This window comes from Antechinus flavipes, chromosome 1 (genome assembly GCF_016432865.1).
Source record: "Antechinus flavipes isolate AdamAnt ecotype Samford, QLD, Australia chromosome 1, AdamAnt_v2, whole genome shotgun sequence".
NCBI lineage: Eukaryota > Metazoa > Chordata > Mammalia > Dasyuromorphia > Dasyuridae > Antechinus > Antechinus flavipes.
In genome coordinates this window covers 109,208,963-109,232,066 of record NC_067398.1, presented here as the reverse complement: position 1 = coordinate 109,232,066, position 23,104 = coordinate 109,208,963, and the positions used below count along the sequence as shown (strand labels likewise).

The 23,104-nt window shown below is 33.8% G+C and overlaps 1 protein-coding gene across 3 annotated transcripts in view; it reads left to right on the top strand.

Annotated features, from left to right (window-relative positions):
• Positions 1-22,751, top strand: part of IL33 (interleukin 33) — a 28,540-nt gene extending 5,789 nt beyond the window's left edge. For 2 of the 3 annotated variants that reach the window (XM_051987589.1, XM_051987597.1), the window contains exons 3-9: positions 5,217-5,381; positions 6,766-6,930; positions 7,591-7,725; positions 11,542-11,667; positions 12,355-12,399; positions 14,266-14,348; positions 20,228-22,751. In XM_051987589.1, the coding sequence (XP_051843549.1) occupies positions 5,217-5,381; positions 6,766-6,930; positions 7,591-7,725; positions 11,542-11,667; positions 12,355-12,399; positions 14,266-14,348; positions 20,228-20,422 (914 nt within the window). In that variant the 3' untranslated portion in view covers positions 20,423-22,751. The remainder of the gene's footprint in view (positions 1-5,216; positions 5,382-6,765; positions 6,931-7,590; positions 7,726-11,541; positions 11,668-12,354; positions 12,400-14,265; positions 14,349-20,227) is intronic. The other variant, XM_051987606.1, reaches the window with a different exon arrangement.
• Positions 22,752-23,104: the final 353 nt, after the last annotated feature.

The window sequence follows — 23,104 nt, the reverse complement described above, 5'->3', positions numbered from 1 at the left end:
ATCTGTTATTAGAATGTTTTTCATCTCTTGTTCATTATAAGAAAAATTATTAATTTCTTTTTATATTAATAACCAATTTTATACAAGGAATCCAAAGATCCTCTTTTTGCTTTCTCATTCAAAGCCCTGCCTCTCTAGGATGTTTCTAACCTTGCTCCAAAATTCACCCCATCCACACCATCTTATCTAGGTGGAATTCTTATACAAACTTCACTGTTGTTCAACCGAAGACAGACTGGATGGAGATTAGATTCTTTTGGACAGATTGTTGCAGGCAGAATGACCTAGGTGTGCTGACATGATCAAAGTCACATCCCACAACCCCTTGATAGAAAAAGCTCACCTCTCATCATAATATTCATTCTTTCCTTAATTGTTGACCAATCAGGGACACCTCCTTTGCAAAAGATATTGATACACTCAGTAACCTTCATTTGGGATCTTTGATTACAAGACAGACCACTGGCCTCAATTTAATGACTATTTGTTAGACTAATCAATAAATAAATACACAAATAAATAAATCAATAAATTCTTAATTACCCAGCAACTCTATCTCTCAGATTTTTCATTCATCTCAAAATAAAGTTAGTTAAAAGAGGCATGACTAAAATACTTAGAATAGACCAGGAATCCATGATTATTCATGAGGTAGCAGTGGTGAGCTTTGGGTTGATTGGTCAAGCTAAATTTGGATTTTCTGGAAGTATTCAGTATTTCATAAACTCTTCACTAAGTCTTCTGTAATCCCTTAATTTAAAAGTGATCTTTCCTTTCATAGCACTTTGTTAGTATATCTATTATGTATTAACTCCTTCAACTTCATTTTGTGGTTATTTGAATGTGACTTCTACAAGAGTATGAAGTTCTTCTGGGAAAAGAACCACTGCATATATTTTTGTATCTCATTTCTCATTGCCTATATGTAGTAAGAAATCAATACATATTTGTCAAATTTCTATTTGAATTTTAATTGGATATTTCAATTCTGCTAATAATTCTCAAATAAGTAGACATTCATTGGAAACTTCCCATAATCAAATTGTACTTTTTTGAAAATGATTAATGGTTTGCAAGTAAATAGTTAAACTGAATCAGCTGTCTAATGGAAAGAGATCGGGACTTCTTAGAGTCAGGAAAAACCCAGACTTGAATTCTGCCTCCTCACATTTTGAATCTTAAATTTAGAGATGGGGAAAGGAAATCAGAGATCATTAAGTCCAGTTGCGCATTTTATAGATAAGTAAACTGAGGCTCAAGTAGGGAAAAGACTAAATTCAAGGTCACAAATATTAGTATCTGAACTAAAATTCAAACATAAGCCATCACATCACTACTAAAATGCACTCTCTAGGTATTTGACTAGTATTAAGTCACTCAATCTCTCTGTCTTAATTTTCCTCATTTGTAAAATTGGGCATAAAAATAGCATCAGGATTTACCCTACAGACTTGTGGTTCAAAGGCAGTAATGTGGTTACAGTGCCTTATAAATCTTAATGTGCTATATAAATGGAATTATTATAATTAGTAATAATTATTACTAGTAATAATTATATATAATAATATTCCTGCTTCTTTCTAATTTTGATATAGAGATCTCCTTGAGTGATTAAATTTACCAGTCTCTTAGTAATGGAGAGTTGGCTGAATAATGAAAAAATCTATAAATTCTATAGATCTCAAACCTGAAGGGTTTGGAACCAGTTGAAAGATTAAAACAAACAAACAAACAAACAAAAAACATGCACAGTAGAAAAAAAAAGGGGGGGGGACGACATCTGTTTGTTGTTTCAATCATATCTGACACTTAACGATCCAAGAAAACCCAAATGGGAGTTTGCCATTTCCTTCTGTTCATTTTAGAAATAAGGAAATGGAGGCAAATAAGGTTAAGTGACTTGCCCAGGGTCATGCAACTAATGAGTATTTGCTGCTGGATTTGAACTTAGGAAGATGAATCTTTCTGACTCCAGGCATGACATCCAATGCACCCTAGATACCTTATAATTCTGCTTTATAGTGACCACTTTATAAGACTTTAAGGGGCTACTGGAAATCAGTACTTTTTCTAATAATAAATTGAATTGATGAAGAACAGAAGACCTGGAGAGGGTTAAATGGATAAGCAAGAAGAATAAGAAGAGAGTTGCCATAGGTGAAACATTGTCAGGAGACTTCAGATAATTGGAGAGAAAGGAACAAAGTTAACTCAAAAAGCTAAAAAAAAGCATAGTTCTTATTGCTTATGATGGATGCTACATAAAGTCAATATGTGAGTTTGAATCATGCTTTTGATACCCATTAGATGTGTGATCATGAGCAATCTATGAAAGACTCAATGTCCCCATCTGAAAAATGGAGATTCTTTCACTGTAGACCTCATAGGGTATCTATGGATAAAGTAAACCTCACAATGCAATTGTGAATTAATGTTATTGTAACTCCACTTTGCTCTGTTTATATTCATAATACTAATGAATATGTACATAATCTTTTATACATTTTGTTTGATATAAGTTTGATATTAGGATTAATTGTAAAACTTTATAGCCTGAAAATTTCCTAGAAATTCCTAGAAAGAACATTTCTCACAGCATACAACTCTTAAGAAATTGGTGCCTCTTGGAAATTAGCATAGAAATTAATTATGATTATCCCAAGAAAATTTCAATACCACAAAAAGTTCAGAGCATCTCATAATGGACCACTTCTTTGATTATTGTTCAAGAGGAGAACATTTAAGCATCCTTGTACTGAATGCCTGTTTGGCTTATGAAATCAATTGAATGATCTTTTAGGAAACTTGGCCAAGCAAGTCTCATCACAAAATGAAATACTGAGTTTCCCATAATTCCAGTTACTTAGCTAATTTTGAACCCATCATTATACCTGGATACCACAATCTAATTAGCCTTTCTATTTGATTTCTTAATGTCAATATATTCAAGTGCAGCTCAGAAGAGAGGACTTGAGTGTCAATATCTAAAATTCCACTTAAAACAAAAGTATATTTTCACCTATACCTTTATAGGAAACATTGGATTATATAACTGAGTCTATGAATGACTTCTTATTAGAAGTATTTGAACAAAAGTTTAAACAACATACTTAATTGAAGAAAGCAGTTGATTTAATTAGTACAGAAAAACACTATGGTATAGTGTGAAAAGGATGTAGAAATGTCAAGACAGATAATTGATTGGACATATGGGGTAGCCATGGAATTAGCCATAGAGAATAAGGCCAATTATGAGCCTGGGAAACTGAAAGGATGATAGTGACTTCAACAGAAAGGTGAAGGATAATCTTATTTGTCCAGTAGTCATAGAATGATCAGCTTAACTCCAGAGAGGATCATTACCCAAGAGTGGGATATGAGGGGTTTAACTTTTGAGCCATAGAAATTTACAAAGACCATCTGCTAAGACATGGGGAAGAGGGTGGTTGAGTCAGTCCATGTCAGAGAAGTAGTCACTTGAGAAAAAAATAATGAATTGTACAACTGTTTCAGTTTTGGGGATCGGTAGCTTCTGCAGAAGCCCTCTATACTACATTAAATGGCAGTCCATTAATATCGCCATTTTCTTCTACCTTTCCAAAAGCAATGATAATATTGATTTGATTCACTCTTCTCAGAGCAAAAGGTAAAAATGATGGAGGGGGAAAGGGAAGGAATTACCTTACTCTGATAGGTTGAACTCCAGCTCTGCTTCTTATTTCTATGTGTGATCTTGGACAAGTAATATGTAATGTGGAGTGTTAGATCAGAAGATTTACGTGGTTCCTTCCGGCTCTAAAAGCTATGATCTTATGAACTTAAGGCTGAGAGACATTATCCGACTTGCCACGATCAAATAGCTAAGTCAGTCACAAAGCTGGATTCAAGTTTGCCATCCTTTGTTCCATCTTTTAACTACATCTGATCACCCTACATCTGCTAGGATCAGGGTGAGGGCACCAATAGTGCCTTTCTAATAATAATACTCCCAGGTATAAATAAGGGAAGTCCTAAATCACATAAAGGAAGATACTTCTCTATAGCTGCATGAGTCTCTCTTAATGTTAATCATTCCATAATTCAAATCAAGTCTACAATAATTTTATTGTGTCTCCTCTTTGACAGTGACATTAAGGATACAAAGAAAAGGAGGGGAGGAGGATGTGAACTCAAGAAATGCACAGTCTAATAGGGAAAAAAAATGCAAACAACTCTGTAGAAACAAGATATATACAGGATAAATTGGAGATAATCTCAGAAGGGAAAGTACAAAAGTTAAGGAGGACCAGAAAAGGTGCTCTGAACTGGGGTAGTTGCCTCCAGACTGAGAATTCTTAATATATGAGTTGCAGGGACCCATTGTGGCACAATGAAAAGAGCTTTGGACTGGAGTCAGTGACCTGGCTTAAAATTCTGGATATATTATATATTACTCTGTTAATTTAGGTCAAACATTAACATTTAAGGCTCAGTTTTCTTGTCTACAAAATGAGAAGACTGGACTTGCTTGCTGCTCAGATCCTTTATAACTATAAATCAATGATTCTATGAGTCATATAATGAAACTTGTATATTTTTGCAGGTCAGACTATCAAAATTTTAAGACTTGTCAATACTGAATTTCAATCTTAGTGGGGTGAATTCATATTTATGCTACATAATAAGTTGTAGAGGACACCAGATATTGGGGAACTCTGAGAAAAGTATATTTGAAACAAAGATACTTACAGCAGGGTGTTAACTCGATGTGATTGATGAAATGATGGTTCTCTAGTTCACATATATACTTAGTACTTAGTATGGTGATGTAATAGTGTGCTGTAAACGATGCAATCATACTAAGGTATTTAAGGGCTGAGAAGGACTGGAAATAGAGTTATTCCATTTTTGACCATCCTCCAGGTGGCTCTCCTGCCTCTCCACTAAGATCAAGACTGGTCCAGAATAAAGACTCTAGACTATATTTGAAGGAAGTGTATGCATGATTGTTATTTATATACCCTCCTTCTGCCCTCTGGACTACCGCTGATCAGAGTTGCTCTCAGTATAAGGAAAAAATGCTTATCTTTTTGGCACATACTTTCTTGGGCAAAGGAAATACACACTAATTTGCAAAATGATCACAGGAGAGTAAATGAGTGTAAGAATGAAGTTATTAACTATTGTATTATAAAAAATACTGTCTCTTAACACAATCTCTTCTCTGTCTTATGTAGGATTCTCAAATTCTGGAAAAGACTATCAGATTGTATATAAGCATTCACGTCCAAAATGCATTGTGGAAAAGGAAACCTCAATTATCAGATATGAAACAAGACACTCCCAAGCGAAAAACATACAGTCTCCTAATAACCAAAATACACTTAACAGTTTTCCTTCAGGTATGTCCTTGTTTTCATTTTTTGATTATTTGTTGATTTAGGGACTCTATGCTATAATGGAGAGACTGCCAGGTATGGAATCAGAAACCATGAGTTTGAATCTATTTCTGCAACTTAGTACCTGTAAACTTAGGCAAAAGCCCTTCTCCACTCTGGGTTTCATTTATCTTATCTAGAAAATGAAAGAGATTGGACAAAATTATCTCAATGGTTCCTTCTAACTCTGAATCCTGGGCATAATTTGTCTTTTATTGTTTCTACCTAAGAAAAATGCGATTCTATGCAGAGAATAGCAAGAATGCAACGGAACTCCTCCCCTGATTTTATTACAAGAAAAGAGAATCCCTCCCATTGTAAATAAATACAGAAAAAAATAATCATTTAAACTGTATCATTGCCATAAATTCAAAATAGATGAAAAAAGGTGTTAGGACAGTACCTCAATATGCTGACTTAAAAGGTCAACAAAAAATTAAAAATGATTCCTATGGAACATAGTAAAGACAAATCAGCAGAATTCATAAAAAGCAAACATATACATTAAAAAATAGGGGACCCCAGGTTTAGAATGTAGAAAATTAGGTGCTAGAAATCTTGCTTTGATTTTCAGTGCATTCAGAGCAGGTGAGTACTGAAGTGATGATTATTTAGAGAGAGGGGGAAATCTGAATTTACTTCAAAAGTTTTGTTTTTATTTCCTCCTCAAAAATGATGGGCAGGGGAACTCTATGGAATATTCAAGGTATGAAAAATGTTACCAATTCATGTTACAATTAAGATTCTTGAATATATTCCTTGGGTTTATGAGAGAGAATCTCAGAATAAATACATGTAAGAAACACTGCCTGAGCTGTCTCTGAATGACTTTATTATTATAGAGTTGTTGTTTTTGTTGTTGTTGTTCTCATTGTCCTTCTTGCTATGTGGACAGGTGGAAAAGAAGGAGGGAGAGAAAAGAAGAAAGAAGAGAAAGGAAGAAAGGAAGGGAAGAAGGCAGGGAGGGAGGAAAAGGGAGAGAAGGAACTGTACTGCTCAACTGTAATTGGCTAGTTGGATTCTCAGTGGGGCAGCCACTTTACCAGTTGTTTCTTTTTTCTGCTCAAGTAGGACCACAACTTCAGGAAGGTGATTCCATGAATTGCAGATAAATTTGATTTAAGTGAGGGAGGGCTGTGCAAAGTCACCAACCTCACTTTGTTCTTCAGAGCTATCTGGGTCCAGTGACAAGATGTAAATTTTGGTGTGTACTGTTTTGGGCAAAGGAAATATATGCTAATTTACAAAATGATCACAGGAGAGTAAATGGGTGTAAGAATGGGGTTATTAGCTATTGTGTAATAATAAGTACTGCCTCCCAACATGAGCTACTTTCTGTCTTGTATAGGATTCTCAAATTCTGGGCAAGGATATCAGATCTATTATATGATTTTACGTTCAAGATGCATTGTGAAAAAAAAACCCTCGACTATCAGACATGGAAAGAGACGCTCCCAACTGAAAAATATAGTGTCTACTACTGAGAAACACTCACTTAAGAATTTTTCTTCAAGTATGTCCTATTTTTCATCTTTCAATTATTTATTGATTTAGGGCCTCTATGCTATAATGGAGAAACTGCCAGATATGGAATCAGAAAGCATGGGTTTGAAGTTGCTTCTGCAAAAGCGTTTCTCTACTTTGGGTCTCATTTAGTGAGGGGAAATGTGAATTTCCTCCAAAAGCTTATTTTTAATTTTCTCCTCAAAAATGACAGGTAGGTGAACTCTGGAATTTTCAAGAGATGAAAAAATTTCCCAATTCATGCTACAATCTCTTAAACATGTCCCTTGGGTTCATGGGATAGAATTCCAGAATAAATCCATATAAAAAACACAGCCTGGGTTTTCAAATGCCTTCATTCTCATAGACTTCTTCTTGTTGTTGTACTTAATTGTGGAAGAAGATCATGACATCAGGAAGATGCAAGAGGGCTGTACAAGGTCACCTGCTTCACTTTTCCCTCCAGAGCCATCTGGGGCAGTGGCAAGTTATAAATCAGTATAAATGAATGTCTTGTTGGCATCTACCTTCTTGGTCAAAGGAAAAACACATACTAGTTTGCTAAATTAATATAGGAGAGTGAAGGGGTGTAGGATTAAGGTTATTAGCTATTGTATAATAATAAATAATAAATAATGCTGCCCACCAAAATCAACTCTCTTTTGTGTAGGAATCTCATATTCTGGGGAAAGCATTATGAGAAATAAAGCTGCACCTGCCCGTTATGAAGTGAAAAGCTTTTCACAGGAAATCCCACTGGCGACTCCTTTTTCTGCAGAAAACTCACATAATAGTTATCCTCCAGGTATGTCCTGTTTTTCACCTTTCAATTATTTGTTGATTTAAGAATTTTGTTAAAATGGAGAGACTGACAGGTATGGAATTTATTATCTGTGACCTTAAGGAAAAAATCATTTTTCCAGTCTGACCTCAGTTTCCTTATCTTGATAATGAAAAAGGTTGGATAAAAATATCTTAATGGTCTTTTCTAGCTCATAATCCTTCCTATAATTTGTCTTCTATTGTTTCTTCCTAAGAAAAATGAGAGGTCCTATTCAGAAAGTAGCAAAAATGGAAAAGATCTCCTCCCTTAATTTTGTTACAAGAAAAGAGGAAAAATCCATTATAAACGCTGAAAAAATAAACATTTTAATTGTATCATTGTCATAAATTCAAAAGAGAAGAAGAAAGGTGATAGAACAGTGCCTCAATATGCTTTTTTTTTTGAAAAGGCAACAAAAAATTTAAAATAAGGTCTATGAGACATAATAAAGATAAATTTAAAACAAATCAACAAAACTCATACATAGCAAATTTATAGATTAAAAAACAGGGGAACCCCTTTTTTAGAATGTGGAAAATTAAGTGCTAAAATTCTTGCTTTGATTTTCAGTGCATGGTGAGCAAGGGAATACTGAGATGATAATTATTTAGAGAGAGTGAGGGAGAATCTGAATTTATTCCAAAAGTTCTTTTTTTTTTTCAAATTTCCTCCCTAAAAATGATGGATAAGAAGATTCTATATAGTATTCAAAGAATGAAAAAAATTGATTCTCTTCTACTTAGGTTCATGTTACAATTGGAGCTCTTAAACATGTCCCTTGAGTTCATGGGATGGAATCTCAGAATACATATCATGTAAGAAACACAGCTTGGATCACTCTTAATGCCTTTATTTAAATAGACTTAAAATTTACTAGAAACTGATCTCCTGCTAATGGAGAGTATACTAAGCACAGCTACTGTATGCAGTATTAAGGGAAGAAAAGCAGAGGCACAATACCTTGTTCTCCTGTCTATTTTCCCAGAGATTAGTAAGTAGGGGAAGAAATACAGATATCCCGCATTGGAAAGATTTCCCTGAAAATCTAGACATAGACGTAATCTCCCAGGAGGGTTATCTGGAGTAGATCCTTAGTCTGCATAAAACTTCAAGGATGAAAAATGATGATGCATATATGAGTCTTTGTGACAACCAGTGAAGATAGAGAGACAACCAGGGAAGATAGTGCAAACATTTATATACTTTTTTTTATAGATAAGGAAACTAAATACCCGAAAGTTCAAGTGATTGCCCCATGATCACATAGCCAGTAAATGTTAGAAATAGGACTCAAGTCTAGTCTTGTATTCCTATATTAGCTTTCTTCCCACATTTAACAATTATATAGCCATGTTTATAAAGGGTGTGGATGTGTGAGAAGTACCCATTCTGATTTGTACTGGGGTCACTAGTCCTAAAAATGACTCTGAACCCATATTCTCTTTTTGGAACAGACTATATAGCTTGTAAATTTTCTGGATAATTTAATTAGAAGTTCTTTAGAGCAAAGGGTAAAGTTTTAAAGCAGGCTCTTTAGACTATGGCTTCAGTAGATGTATCATTCTTTACAACCATTATACTAAACCAGATTTTATTAAGGCATGGAGAAAAAAATCAATATTCTTTGGCTTTTTATCTCCCCGTTAAGCTGAGTTCATTAAAATGGTCATTAAGATTGGGGACCGATAGTATTACATAATCATCCAACAGAGAAGTAGAAGGCACTCTGGAGATTCCCCACTTCATTTTAGAGATAAAGAATTTGCTCATTCTTTTTATTTATTCACTTCCCACTTATTTCTCAATGTTTTGAAGTCTGGCTTCCAACTTTACCACTCCCCTAAATTTCTCATTTTTACATCACCATCAGGGATATGTTTGAATCAGTTTAATTCAGCTCTAGAGAGCTGTTTATTAAATTTTTTAATGTGAGCATTTACATCACAACACTAAAGTCATGTGGCACACAACTTGAATACAGGGTCAGAAGGTGTCTCCCATAGGGAGAGATTCTTGATTTCCTCTGCTGATTTTTTTTAAATTCCCAGAACAGTCTAGTAAAGAGAGGAAGCATACGTCAGAGTCAGTAAGTTTCAAGGGCCACTTCTGACTTATTCTGGACAAATTATTTAACATCTTAGTGCCTTAGGCAACTGTAGAACAGTGGCTAAACTGCATTCATCATTGAAAGTGCCCAATGAAATAAGTTCCCTCTTCCCCCAGAAATATTCCCAGCGCCTAGCACAGTACCATGTACATAGAAAGCATTTAATAAATGTTTGTAACCCAGAATAATATACCTGTCTCAGTGAATGTGCAACAGGGTTCAATATATTGCTTAATATATTATCCAGATTGAGACATGCAATGAATTAAATATTGGATCAGTTTATATTAAATAATAGTGAAAATTTATATAGCACTTTAAAGTTTGCAAAGTACTTTACTAGTATTAACGTATTTTATCTACACAATACTCCTGAGAGGGAAGTGCTATTATCAATCTTCATTTTACAATCGAGAAAACTGAGGCAGAAGTTAAAGTACTTGGCCAGGGTCATATAGATAGGAAGTAAATGAGAAGCAAATTCCAGATCCAGCACTCTATCCTTTGTACCACTTAGCTACATCATTAATGTGTGTGTGTATGTGTGTTTCTTTAATGGGTACTACAAATGGACAAGCTGACCCCAGAACTGAGTAGAAAGAAATCAAATTGATTTAAAATGGAAAAAAATTGCACAGTACTTTCATTTTTTAAAAATTGTTTACAGCCACATAATTACATTTCTTTGACATCAGTATTTTGTTACCAATATTATATGGTTAATACCATAGGTTATCACTTCAGAATAATCAACACAAGTAACCCACCAGATAATGGAAAAAGTGTAAAAGGCATAAAATTGTGCCATTACCACAGTAGGCTGGAAGTTCAAAAGGGGAGCATTAAATACATTATCAAAGCCATACATAGTAGGAAAAAGGAGGCTGAGGCTTCAGATGAATAGCCTGAGCTGTACATTGTGTAACATATTAAAAGAACAAGAGAGAGTGCTCAACACATTCGATAGAGGATTTGGAGAAAGCCAAGGAAAATTGTTTTGTATGAAAAAGAATAGAGAGGCTGTGATCTTATCATTATAACTCTTAAAATATTATTATATAAATGATACTATATGTGAGTGATCATTGTGTTAATTAAATCATGACTCCTTCAAAAGGTCTGTTATATTTTTCAGTTATTTCAGATGAAATCACCTGTAAGAAATATTAGTAATCCATACGCCCCAAAACCCTCAAACAACTCATCAAATTATCAAAATTTTTATCCTCATGTTTGAGATAAATGAAAGCTTGTCAACATAAGACAATTTTCCCTACAATAAGTAAGTGAATAAGCAAATAGAAATTAATATTGATTGAATTAAGGAAACTGAAGCTCATAAAAAGGAAGTGAATGCTCAAGATCAAAAGGCAAATAATTGTTAGAACTGAAATTTGATTCTAGATTTTCTAGCTCTATATCCAATATTCTTTCCAAGTAGGAGCCCCCAAGTGAATATTTAAGGGGCTCTTGGGTCAAGGAAAACATCTTTGCAAAGTTTCCCTCAGGAAGAGAGTATGGAATCTGAATTTATGGCAATAGCCTTCACTGCTTACTAACAGCCTGAGATTTCCACTTCTGGATGACAAAAAACAAATAAATTTACTATATTTCAAGTAATTTTAAAAAGGAAGAAAATCCTCACACAATAATAATCCATGGAACTAAATGCCTTTTATGCTTAATTACAGTGGAATTTAAGTATACACAGCAGTTCACTGGCTTGAACACATCCAAAAATAAGGCTGTCAGTTTTTTTTTCGACAATGGAGATTTTGACATCTTTGTTGAAGACTTACTTGAAAAAGAAAAGCGAGGTACTGTGTCTTGTTTTATCTAGAATTAATATTGATATGAGGATTGCGTTCATACACTCCTTCTCTTAAAAAAAACCAAAAAACTATTTGAGTTGCCAAAATTGGATCACTTACTAGTCTTTCTCCTGTGTCACAGTATCACCCAATTATCATTCAAGTGCAGTACTTCACACTGTGGGAAATCCCAAGCAAGTTAAAGTTTATGCTTCTTAAGAAATGCTATCTATGATTGTTAAGCTAAAAGGAAAGCTATGTCATCTTTATTCATATTTCAACCAGTAATTACAAAGAAGGTAAAACAATATCTTTTGTCCAGAACTGACATCGTATCATTGCAGATTCCTGACGCCAAAATCTGGCAGCTCATAAAAACTGGATCATTTATTCAACAAATAGTCAACAATATAACTAGTAGCTCCAAATACTTAAAATAAAAATGGAATTAGTTCTATGAGCGTTTCAATATTTCAATAAAAAATAAGTATTTAGGAGACTCCTGGATAAATCTTATATGCATAATTAAAAGGCCATTTCCAAATTTCACTTTATAATTTTCAGAACTATAAAGCTTTCTCCTGATTACTAACACCCATGATTTTGAAAGGACCTTTCCTCATACATTTCCATGGGTTTAAAAGCAAAAATTTTGATTAATCACTAAAAGTTTTTTTTTTAATTCTCTTTCAGATTTGCTGTTAATAGACTTCTTCAGAGACATAAATTCAAAGGAAGGTAAAACACATAATATATAGGGAAAGGAAATATCAATGCTTTTGTTTATTTCTCCAGCTATTTAAGTTTTTTCATTAAAGACTACTTTGTAATTGAATCTATAAAATTGTGTGCTTTGGGAGGTTGATCCTCAGATATTTTATGCATTTTGTAGTTATTTTGAATGGGATTTCCCTTTCTAATATTGCTTTTCCTGTTTTTTATATTATATGTAATATTTGTATTTTACATTAACTTATAAATTATTACTAATTTTATCTATTTTATTTTATTATCTATTCCATACATTCTGTTACATAGAAATGCTATTGACTTTTAGGGATTTATTTTGTAGCCTTAAACTTTATTGAAGCAAAATTATCTCAGTATCTCTGCTGACTTCCTTGGATTTTCCAAGCAAAGCATATATTGTTAACTGACAGGGATAGTTTTATCTTCATTTTATCTCAATTTATTTCTTTAATTTCTTTCTCTTGTTACCATTCCTTTCATTTCCAGAACTATATCAAATAATAGTGGGGAAAGTGAGTATCCCTGCTTCATTCCTGAATTGGAAAGGATTCTTTGTTGTTCTTCAGTCATGTCTGATTTTCACGACCCCATTTGGGTTGGGTCTTGTTTCATGTTTTAGCAAAAATATTGGAGTAATTTGTCATTTTCTTCTCCAGCTCATTTGACAGATGAGGAAACTAAGGCAAACAAGGTTAAATGACTTCCTCAGAGTCATATAGTTGATGTCTGTGGCCAAATTTGAACTTCCCAACTCCAGAGCTCTTTCCCCTATGCTACCTAGCTGCCTAAGATGTTGTGTCCTACATTAAATATGACGTTTACTTTTGGGTTTTGATAGATTTTTTTAAAAAGTTCCTCTATGCCTATAGTGCTTTTATTTTTAAAGGAACACAGTAAACTTTGGGCAAAGATCAATCAAGAAAATACCTCTGTAATAAAAGGTATAGATTTGCCCATGGTGGGAAGTGTCTCAGCAGATGAGTCTACTCAGTAGCACTATCCAGAGCCAGATCTGGAAATGGCAGAAATAGGGAAGTAGGGAAGTATAAACATATTGTTCTCCTCTCTCTATCTTCATCCTCTACAACCTTGTGGAAATCTCTATGTACTGCCAAAATTAAAGTCATTTATAAAACCAAAGAAATTTAGTCTTAAAAAGGCCCTAAGATGTAAAAATCATAAAAGCATTTTCCCCAAAGTAATCCTGGAGTGTTGTTAGGTAACAATATAATAAACAATAGCACTTATATAGTGCTTTAATCTTTACAAAGAGTTTTATTTATATTATGTCATTTGCTTCTCACAACAGTCCTTTGAGGTAAAATATTATTTTTATTTCCATTTTAAAGATGAAGATATTAAGGTTGAATGAAATTAAACAAACCTTGACCAGAGTCACATAGCTAATAGGTGTCTAAAGCAAGATTCTAACTCAAGTCATCTTGGTTCCAAGTCTAACACCCTATCCATTGTACCCTTATTTTTACCCATCTTCTACAGAAATAATTAAGATGCTTATTAGTGCTCACCTGCCCAAGGTTACACAGCTAAGTCTATGTTACAGCCCATCTAAATTCAAACTTGAGTCTTCCATATCTAAATTAAACATTAGTTCTCCAAATGATCATTTTACAGCAGGATCAGAATCCTTTATTTGGAAAAATGTCATTTTTTGAAGAGAGGAGGGAAGTAATAATGGGAGATTTTATATTGAATTCAGGACTCTATTGCAACTGTTCCAGTCATGTGGTTGTTTTCAATGTCTCTCCATTGAATTTAATTCACTAAAATAAAAAAAATTACAATTCTTAAGTTTATGTAATAATTTACTTTTTTTTTCTCTCTTTGCCAAAGAAGAGCCGCCCCTGGTGGTGCTGAGACCTCAATTTTCTAACATCAATCTCCAGGTGCATGCTACGGATGAGAATAATCTTGAGGTAATAGAAATGTATTCCTGGGGCCAATCAATCTTGTTGGGGCCAACAAGACCAATTTTCAGTTATCTGTGTTAATAGAGGCAGGGAATTGCAATAGAGGGCATTATTTTTATAAACATAGCCTTTGCATTTAGTTTTGGAATAATCACAACTCACATCTTAACAACACGTTAAGCTTTGCTTGAGCAGTTAGGTGACAAAACAGACAGAGCTTTGGGCCTGGACTTAGGAAGTCCTGAGGTCAAAATCACATTCAGAAATTAGCTGTATGACTGTGGGTAGATCATTTAACCTCATCTACTTCAGTTTCCTCAAACATAAATTGGAGATAATAATAGCATCTATCTTCCAGGATAGTTGTGAGGATCAAATAAGATAATATTTGTCAACTACTTAGCACAATGTCAGGTACATAATAGGCATTTAAAAATGTTTGCTTCCTTCCCCATAACAACTCCATGAAGGATGTATTAAGCCCATTTTACAGATGAGGTCATTTTCTTGGCAAAAATACTAAAGTAATCTGCCATTTCCTTCTCTAGTTCTTTTTAAACTGAGGCAAGCAGGGTTAAGTGACTTACCAGGGATGATGCAATGAGTAAAGTTTTGGAACCAGGACTTAAACCTGTCATCTTCTGTATATAAACCAATAGGCTACCATGACATTGTAATTATGATTTTTTTTCAGCTAGTGCTAAAATCAAATTTGAAATCCTAAGCACACATCAGTGAAAGGAACCTAGAAACCTCTCTGGTAGAATCATGAAAAATTTTCCATAGATGCTTGTGTGTGTGTGTGTGTGTGTGTGTGTAGTGTAACCTAATGACCAACTCTGGATAAATTAATTGATTTAATCAGAGGAAAACATTTAGAGCTATAGACAATTCCAATTGAAAAGCATCTTTAGTACAACAGCCAAGTTTATATAAATGAAATTAAGGTCCAAAGAACTATAACAGTAATTTTTCCAGTTGTGTTGATTTGCTTGATATGTCTTCAAACATACAGAAGAATTTGGGGGGTTGAATTCAGGCTTTTGACATAGAATCCAAGATGAATAAGTGATCTAACTCTTCCTGGAAGATTTCCATGGAGAGGAACTGATTATTTCATGAGGGATCCCTTTCTCTCTTGAGTCAAGGAAGCTTTTCCTTATTTTGAGCTGAAATTTACTGTTCAGTAATTTTTCAGCCTTCCCCAACACCAAGCCTGTGAAATACTACCCACCATATATGAAAAATCAATGAAAGTGAGATCAGCGATCAGTGGACTTCAGCACTACTTTTCAGAACCACTTTATCCCTTTAATCTTATATTACACTTGACTTTGCCCCTTCCTAAAGCATATGTTAATATAGTAGAGAAGGGGGGATCATGGAATCATGGATTATACCTGGACCCCCTTCCAATGGGCTAGTTCTTCTTTGGCCCTTTGTTGAAGAACTCATTTCCCCTTTGGGATAATGTAGCAATGCCTTAAAGGTCTCCAATGACTTAAGAATGCCAAGAAGAGTATTGGCTGCTGAGCCAAAAGATCTGCCCACTCAGTAGTCATTCAAAGGAAAGGGAAAAGTTTCTATCCATCTCCCTGTTCTCTTTTGAACCCAGATAGGATGAGAGTAATGGGACCACAGAGTGGCTGCCCTGGATTAAGTGCTTACAAATATTTATTGATTGATTTATTGCAGAGGTTAAAAACAAAATTTGCCAATTAATTAGATAGATGGGGTTGAGAATAACAAGTTGAGGATGGCACCAAGAGGTACATGAAAAGATAACAATATCCTATCTAAATTGAAATAGGGACATTTAGAAGTAGGGTGAGATTAGAAGGAAAGATAATGAATTCTATTTTGAGTATGTTGGATTTGGGATGACTAGGGAACAACTAGTTCCAGTAGCTAATTAACTGGAAATGAGGGAATGTAACTCAAGAGAGAGACTTGATCTGGATAAATGTAAATTTTGAAGTCAAAAACATAGAAATTCTAGTTAAAATTTTGAGAACTAGTAGACAAAAAAAAAAGAGAACCTATAGAATCTGCTCACAGTTAGGAGTCATGACATGAATGATGATCCAATAAAGAAGATTGAGAAGTAGCAGTTAGATAGGAGGAAGAGAACCAAGAGGTGTCACAATACTTAGAGAGAGGAAAGACTATTTGGGAGGAGAGGGTGGTTGAACAAATGCTGCATGGAGGTCAAGAAGAACGTGGTTGTCCAGTCATTTAGTTGTGTCCCAATCTTCATAGCCCCATGCATTATAGCTTTTCAAGACATTCTATCTTCTACTATCTCTTGAAGTCTATTAAAATTCATATCCATTGTATCCATATCATTATCTATCCATCTCATCCACTGCCATCTCTTTTTCCTTTTTCCTTCAATCTTTTCCAACATCAGGGTCTTTTATAATGAGTCCTTTCTTATCATCATGTAGACAAAAATTTAAAACTTCAGTTTCAGTATTTAATCTTCCACTGAAAACTCCAAATTAACCTATTTAAGTATTGACTGATTTGATCTCTTTGCTGTGCAAAAAGTCTTCTCTAGCATTACAATTCAAAAGTGTCAATTCTGCAGCATTCAGAGTTCAGTTCTCACAGCCATACATTGCTACTGGACTTTGGACATAGCTTTGATTATATTGACCTTTTAATATGTTGTCCAGATCTTTCATAGATTTCCTTCCAAGGAGCAAGCAAGCATCTTTTAATTTCATGGCTGCAGTCATCATTTCAATGATCTCTGGGTCCCAAAATATAAAATTGATACTGCTTCCATTTCTTCTCCCTTTACATATCAGAAAGTGATGGAACCAATAGGCCAGATCTTAGTTCTTTTATGTTCAGCTTTAAGACAGCTTTTATAGTCTCCTCTTCACCCTCATCAAGAAGCTTCTTAATTCTTCTTTATATTTTTCCATCAGAGTAACATTGTCTGCAGATCTTATTGTTGATATTTCTCCCAGCCATCTTAATTCTAGCTTTTGATTCATCTAGTCTGGAAGTTCGTATAATATAATCTTCATATGATATATGATATATATTCTTAAAATGATATATGATATATATTCTTAAAATGATATATTCAACTGTCACCTTTATTTACATGCATTAAATAAGTAAAGGTGACAGTATACAGCCTTACCATACTCATTTTCCAATCTCAAACCAATCAGTTGTTCTTTGTTCACTTCTAAATGTTGCTTCTTAGTCCCCATACAGGTTCCTTGGGAGGCAAATAAGATGATTTGGAATTCCTATCTCTCTGATGACTTGCCACATTTTTTGGTGATCCATACAGTTTCAAAGTCTTTAATGTAGTTAACGATGCAGAAATAAATGTTTTCTGGATCTCCTTTACTTTCTCTGTAACCCAGCAACTGTTGAAAAGTTTGTGTCTAGTTACTCTGCCTTCTTGAACATTGGCCTGTTCTGGTAATTCTCAGCTCATATATTACTAAAAGCTGGCTCCAGAATCTTAAGTATTAACTGGAATGTGAAACGAATACAGTTGTTCAGTAATTTGAACATTCTTTGGCATTGCCCTTCTTTGGGACTGGCATATAAATGGATTTTTTTCCCACTGTTGAAATTTTCAAAATTTGCTGATATATTGGGTATAGCAATTTAACTTTTTAATTTAGGGTTTTTAAAAATTCAGCTGGAATTCCATCACTTCCATTACCTTTATTGTTGGCAATGTTTCCTAAGGCCCACTAGACTTCATTTTCTAAGATGTCTAGCTCTAGATTGATAATCATATCATCATGCTTATCAGTGATATTAAGATCTTGTAGTTCTTCTTTATATTCTTTCTACCTCTCTTTTAATCTCTTCTATTTCTTTTAAACCCTTGCCATTTATGTCTATCATGCCTATTTTTGCATGAAATTATTTCCTTGATATCTCTAATTTTCTAGCAGAGATCTCTTCTCTTTTCCATTCTATTGGGTTTTTTCCCCCCTATTTCTTTGCATTGCTCACTTGAAAGAACCTTCTTATATCCATGAAAGAGATGGAAAGATTAAACATTGCCATCTTGGGTGTCAGTGATCTTAAAATAGGTGGGAATAAATGAATTTAATTCAGATGATCATTATCTATAATACTATAGGCAAGAAACTCTTAGAATAAATGCAGCATCCCTTATGGTCAATAAAAGGGTGAAAACAGCATTTCTGTAACATAATTTCAAAGATGACAGAATGATATCTATTTAAATACGAGTTTAACAATTCACTATCACAATAATAGAAATCTATGCTCCAACTACCGATGCTGAAGATTCAGACCAAAATTGCTTAGTTTTATGAAGACCTAGAATACCTTCTAGCAACAATGCTTTAAAAAATGTCATATTTATCATAGGAGGAAAACAAAAGATAATTAGAGTATCAGGCAATTTTGGCCTCGAAATACAAAATGAAACAGGGCAGAGACTAATAGAGATTTATCAAGATAATTCATTCATCATAACAAATGCTCTTTTTTAATAACCCAAAAGACACTTCTACACATGGACATCACCAAATGGTCAATATCAAAACTAGATTAATTATATACTTTGTAGCCAAAGGGGGAGAAGCTCTAAAACTGTCAGTTAAAACAAGACCTAGAACTGAGTATGGATCAGATCATAAGCTTATCACAAAATTCAGACTTAAATTGAACAAAGTAGGAAAAACCATCAGAGTATATAAGCATGACCTAAACAAATATCTCTTATGAATATTAAGTGAAAATTATGCATAACTTCAAGATATTCTAACTGGTAGATTATGTGCCTGAAGAACAATAGTTGGAGGTTGATAATATTGTACAAAATTCAGCAACACAAAACATTCCAAAGAAAAAGAGCAAGAAGGCAAAATCACTGCCTGATGAGGCTTTCCAGAGAAAGAAAGAAAGAAAGAAAGAAAGAAAGAAAGAAACAAAGAAACAAAGAAAGAAAGAAACAAAGAAAGAAAGAAACAAAGAAAGAAACAAAGAAAGAAACAAAGAAAGAAAGAAAGAGAAAGAGAGAGAAAGAGAGAGAGAGAGAGAGAAAGAGAGAGAGAGAGAGAAAGAAAGAAAGAAAGAGAGAGAGAGAGAGAGAAAGAAAGAAAGAAAGAAAGAAAGAAAGAAAAAGAAAGAAAGAAAGAAAGAAAAAAAGAAAGAAAGAAGAAAATGTACCCAACTGAATGCAAAATTTGAGACAATATCAAGTAGAGATAACAAGCCTCTTAAATTAGCAATGCAAGAAGGATAAAGACTAAGAAAAAGCCATCAAATTTAAAAATTAAAGTTCACTAGTATTTTTAGAATGAGCCGTTTCAGTTAAGTACTGTTATCAGAAGCCAGATTACAAAGAGCAAGATAAGTGAAAGTAGAAGTAGAGGCAATGAGTTTAGACACGTTTTTTCCCTCTTATGTTACACATTGAGGAAGTGTATGGACAAGTGAATGTTTTTAAGAATCAGAAGACTTGGTTTAAGTCCTGTCATTGTCTTTGACAGAAAGTTGATGTAGGTAAGAAGAGATTAAAGATAGAGAACTAGAAAAGAGGAAGGTATAGCAGAGATTGGGTTGGCAAGTCAATGCAGAGTGAGATCTCTTCTTGGGGACTAAAAAAGAGGAGGTTTTTTTTTGGGGGGGGGTGGGTTGATGTCAAGTGTTGTGAAATGGAAAGAAGGCCAAAGGGAAGTGGGGGGAGGAGGAGAGGGGAGGCAATGACCTCATTTGGGGGGAAAGTATGGTGTTTGAGGTTTAAGAAAAGAAAGGGGAATGGGTATCAAAATATCATAGGATCTTGCATGTAGGAGGTTCTTACCAAGTATTTTTTTTTCCTAATTGAAATGAACTAAACTGTCTGCCTTTCCATTTTATTTTCATAGCTTCACAAATGTGAAAATCAAAACTCAGCCCAGGAAAAGAGATTCTTCAAAATGCATCCAGAAGGCGGTGAATGGGTTTCCTTTGAGTGTTACTGTTTTCAAGGATTTTATATTGGTGTGAAGGAAAACAGCCTAGGACTTATAAAGAAGAAAGAAGACGATAAAGCTTTTATTTTTCAACTCATAAGTAACTGAACCTCAGCTTCTTTGGTACTTTCTCAGGCTGTGGAAGGCTAATTGGATAGAAACCTATGATATTCTGACATTTGAGAATCACTGGAATAGACTATCAATGAAAAACAAGAGTGTCTGCCTCTGTGAAATTTTGGTTTCTATAATAGCTTTCTAGGAATTGAATAATCCATAAATTTCAAGAGAAGTGTATTAAAAATGGCAGACTTCACCATTCTTTCCTACAGTGGCAGCCTCCTCCTACTCAAGCAATTGAATCATTACAAATGTTGATTAAAATATTTTCCTTACTCTGCTAGTTGCAAAAGAAAATACAGAAGAAGCATAAAAAGTAGTTGTCCCTGTCCTCAACGAATTTATCCTTAAATTGGAAAGAAAAGGCTATTTACACAATTCAACTCCAAATATTTTTAAAAGTTATTTCATTCTTCTGATATCTCTAAAGTTAAATAAGCAGAGAATAGAAATCTTCAAATCATACAGCCAAGTAAACACTACTCTTCTGGCTATAGATCCATTTACCTTGTAAATTTAGCCATAATTCTATGTTCCAGAATATCAGTGACAATAGGAACCAACTTTTGTATTCATACCTTAATTTTCTATTACTAATTTCTCCATCTTAACCCATGTTCCTTGCCACAAACCTGAGTATGCATCTGTAATAATGGCTGCTTTTGAGGTCTGCAAAATACTATACATTATCTTATTTGCTCCTCACAATAGTACTCTGAAGTAAATACTATTATTATTATTTACATTTTTTACAGATGATAAAACAGGGACTGAGAGAAGGTGAACCCCATGGTTGCAGTGTTCAATTGTATCTACTATCAGTAAGAAAGTAGGATTTTATGCATATGTGAAATTTTGTAAATCAGACACAATCAAAAGCTCCCCCTCAAAAAAACCCCAAAAGATCATTCCAACAGGTCAAAGAATAATAAGTTCGAAACTGGAGGAACCAATCCAACTCTTTCATCTGACAAGTTCAAACAATTTCTTCTTAAAGTCAGATTTTTATCAACAAATTCAGATAGCTATAAATAAAGTTTGTTTTTTTTTTCTTTTTACAAGAAGGTGGCAGGTTAAAGGTAGTTTTGTTCCTATATTATAGCTCCAAGCCTTTTTCATTGAGTCTGTTTATAGTGACTTTCATCATCACAAAAGACTTAAGACCAGAAACTCAGTATCATATTTCATCATTTCCTCCTCAGTCACAAAAATATTCTAGGTCACAAATCTCAGAACCTCATTCCTTCCAAACAGCAAGAGACTAGTAGTATCATCTTCTTTACTGAAACAAATTAAGCTATTTTTTTCCCCACTCTTTAGGCAGCTAGGTGACACAACAGATAGGATGCTGGTCCTAGATTCAGAAAGACCAGAGTTCAAAGCCAGCCTCAGACATTATAAGTCACTTAAACTTATTTACCTCAGTTTTGTCATATGTAAAAAAAAAAGCTGGAAATATATTTTGCAAGAAAATCCCAAATAGGATCATGAAAAATCAAACACAACTGAAAAGACCGAAGAACAACACTCACTCTTTCAATAGAAATAGGTCTACCTTGTTTTGTGAAATAGACAGATTTCTAAAGTTGCACATGGAAACTTAGTCAGGGTAGAAATGTAGTTTATGGGGCATAATTCTTAAAAGAAACCTAATATAAGCAGTAAAATTCTTCTCTAGAGTATATGTTCATTCCCGAACTTATCTCTTTTGTAAGTGCTAACTTTTGTACATGCAGTTGCATTCAAATGATATCTATATCACGTGTTATATGCCCTAGAATTAGTGAAAGAAATACTTTTTTAAGTATAAGTATTTGCTTACCTAAAATAGTTTTTTAAAGCTTTTTATTTTCAAAATAAATGCAGTTTGCAACATTCGCCCTTGCAAAACTTGTGTTCCAATTTTTTTCTCCCTCCTTTCCCCCAGCCTCTCCCCTAGACAGCAAGTAACTTATATATGTTGAACATGTACAATTCCTCTATACATATAGAATAGGTTTTTTTTTTTAAATTAAGGATAACATCTATTAGTTGCACAGAGACACTTCTTAGTCTTGCTATTTTGAAAATAATTTTATCCTAGAAACAAATATAAAAAATGTAATCCATATTCTTTGTTAAATAAATCTGAGAACTAAACATTCTTATGTAAGTTGTGGTTAAAAGGACTACTCTTTAATAGCTATATTTTTGCTGAATCTTTCTTATTCTTCATTATATGGAATAATTCTCTAGGAGAGGGAAGAGGGATATAACATTGGAAAATGTAGATGATGTAAAAATAAAAGATATCAATAAAAATTCCTTAAAAAATAAATTGCCAGATATGTTTTCTATGGTATAATTTACTTTCTTCAATAAACAAATAGAATCTTAGAGTTTGAAAGGAACTTATAAAGGATCTAGTCAAAGAAGAATTAATGAGTTCTACAACATGTCCAGCAAGTACTTATCATGTGAAGATCTCTAGGGATAGAGAACTTCCTGCTTTCATAAGAAGTCCATTTTATTTTTAATAACTTTAAGTGTTAGGAATTAGGATTAAAAAAAAATTTGGAGAAGAGGAGGACCTCATTTCTTTTCATTTCTATCCATTAATCACTATTCCAAGGATGGTAGAGCTGAAAAGGATTTTAGAAGTTATTCTAGTTCAATCTCCTCATTTTAATC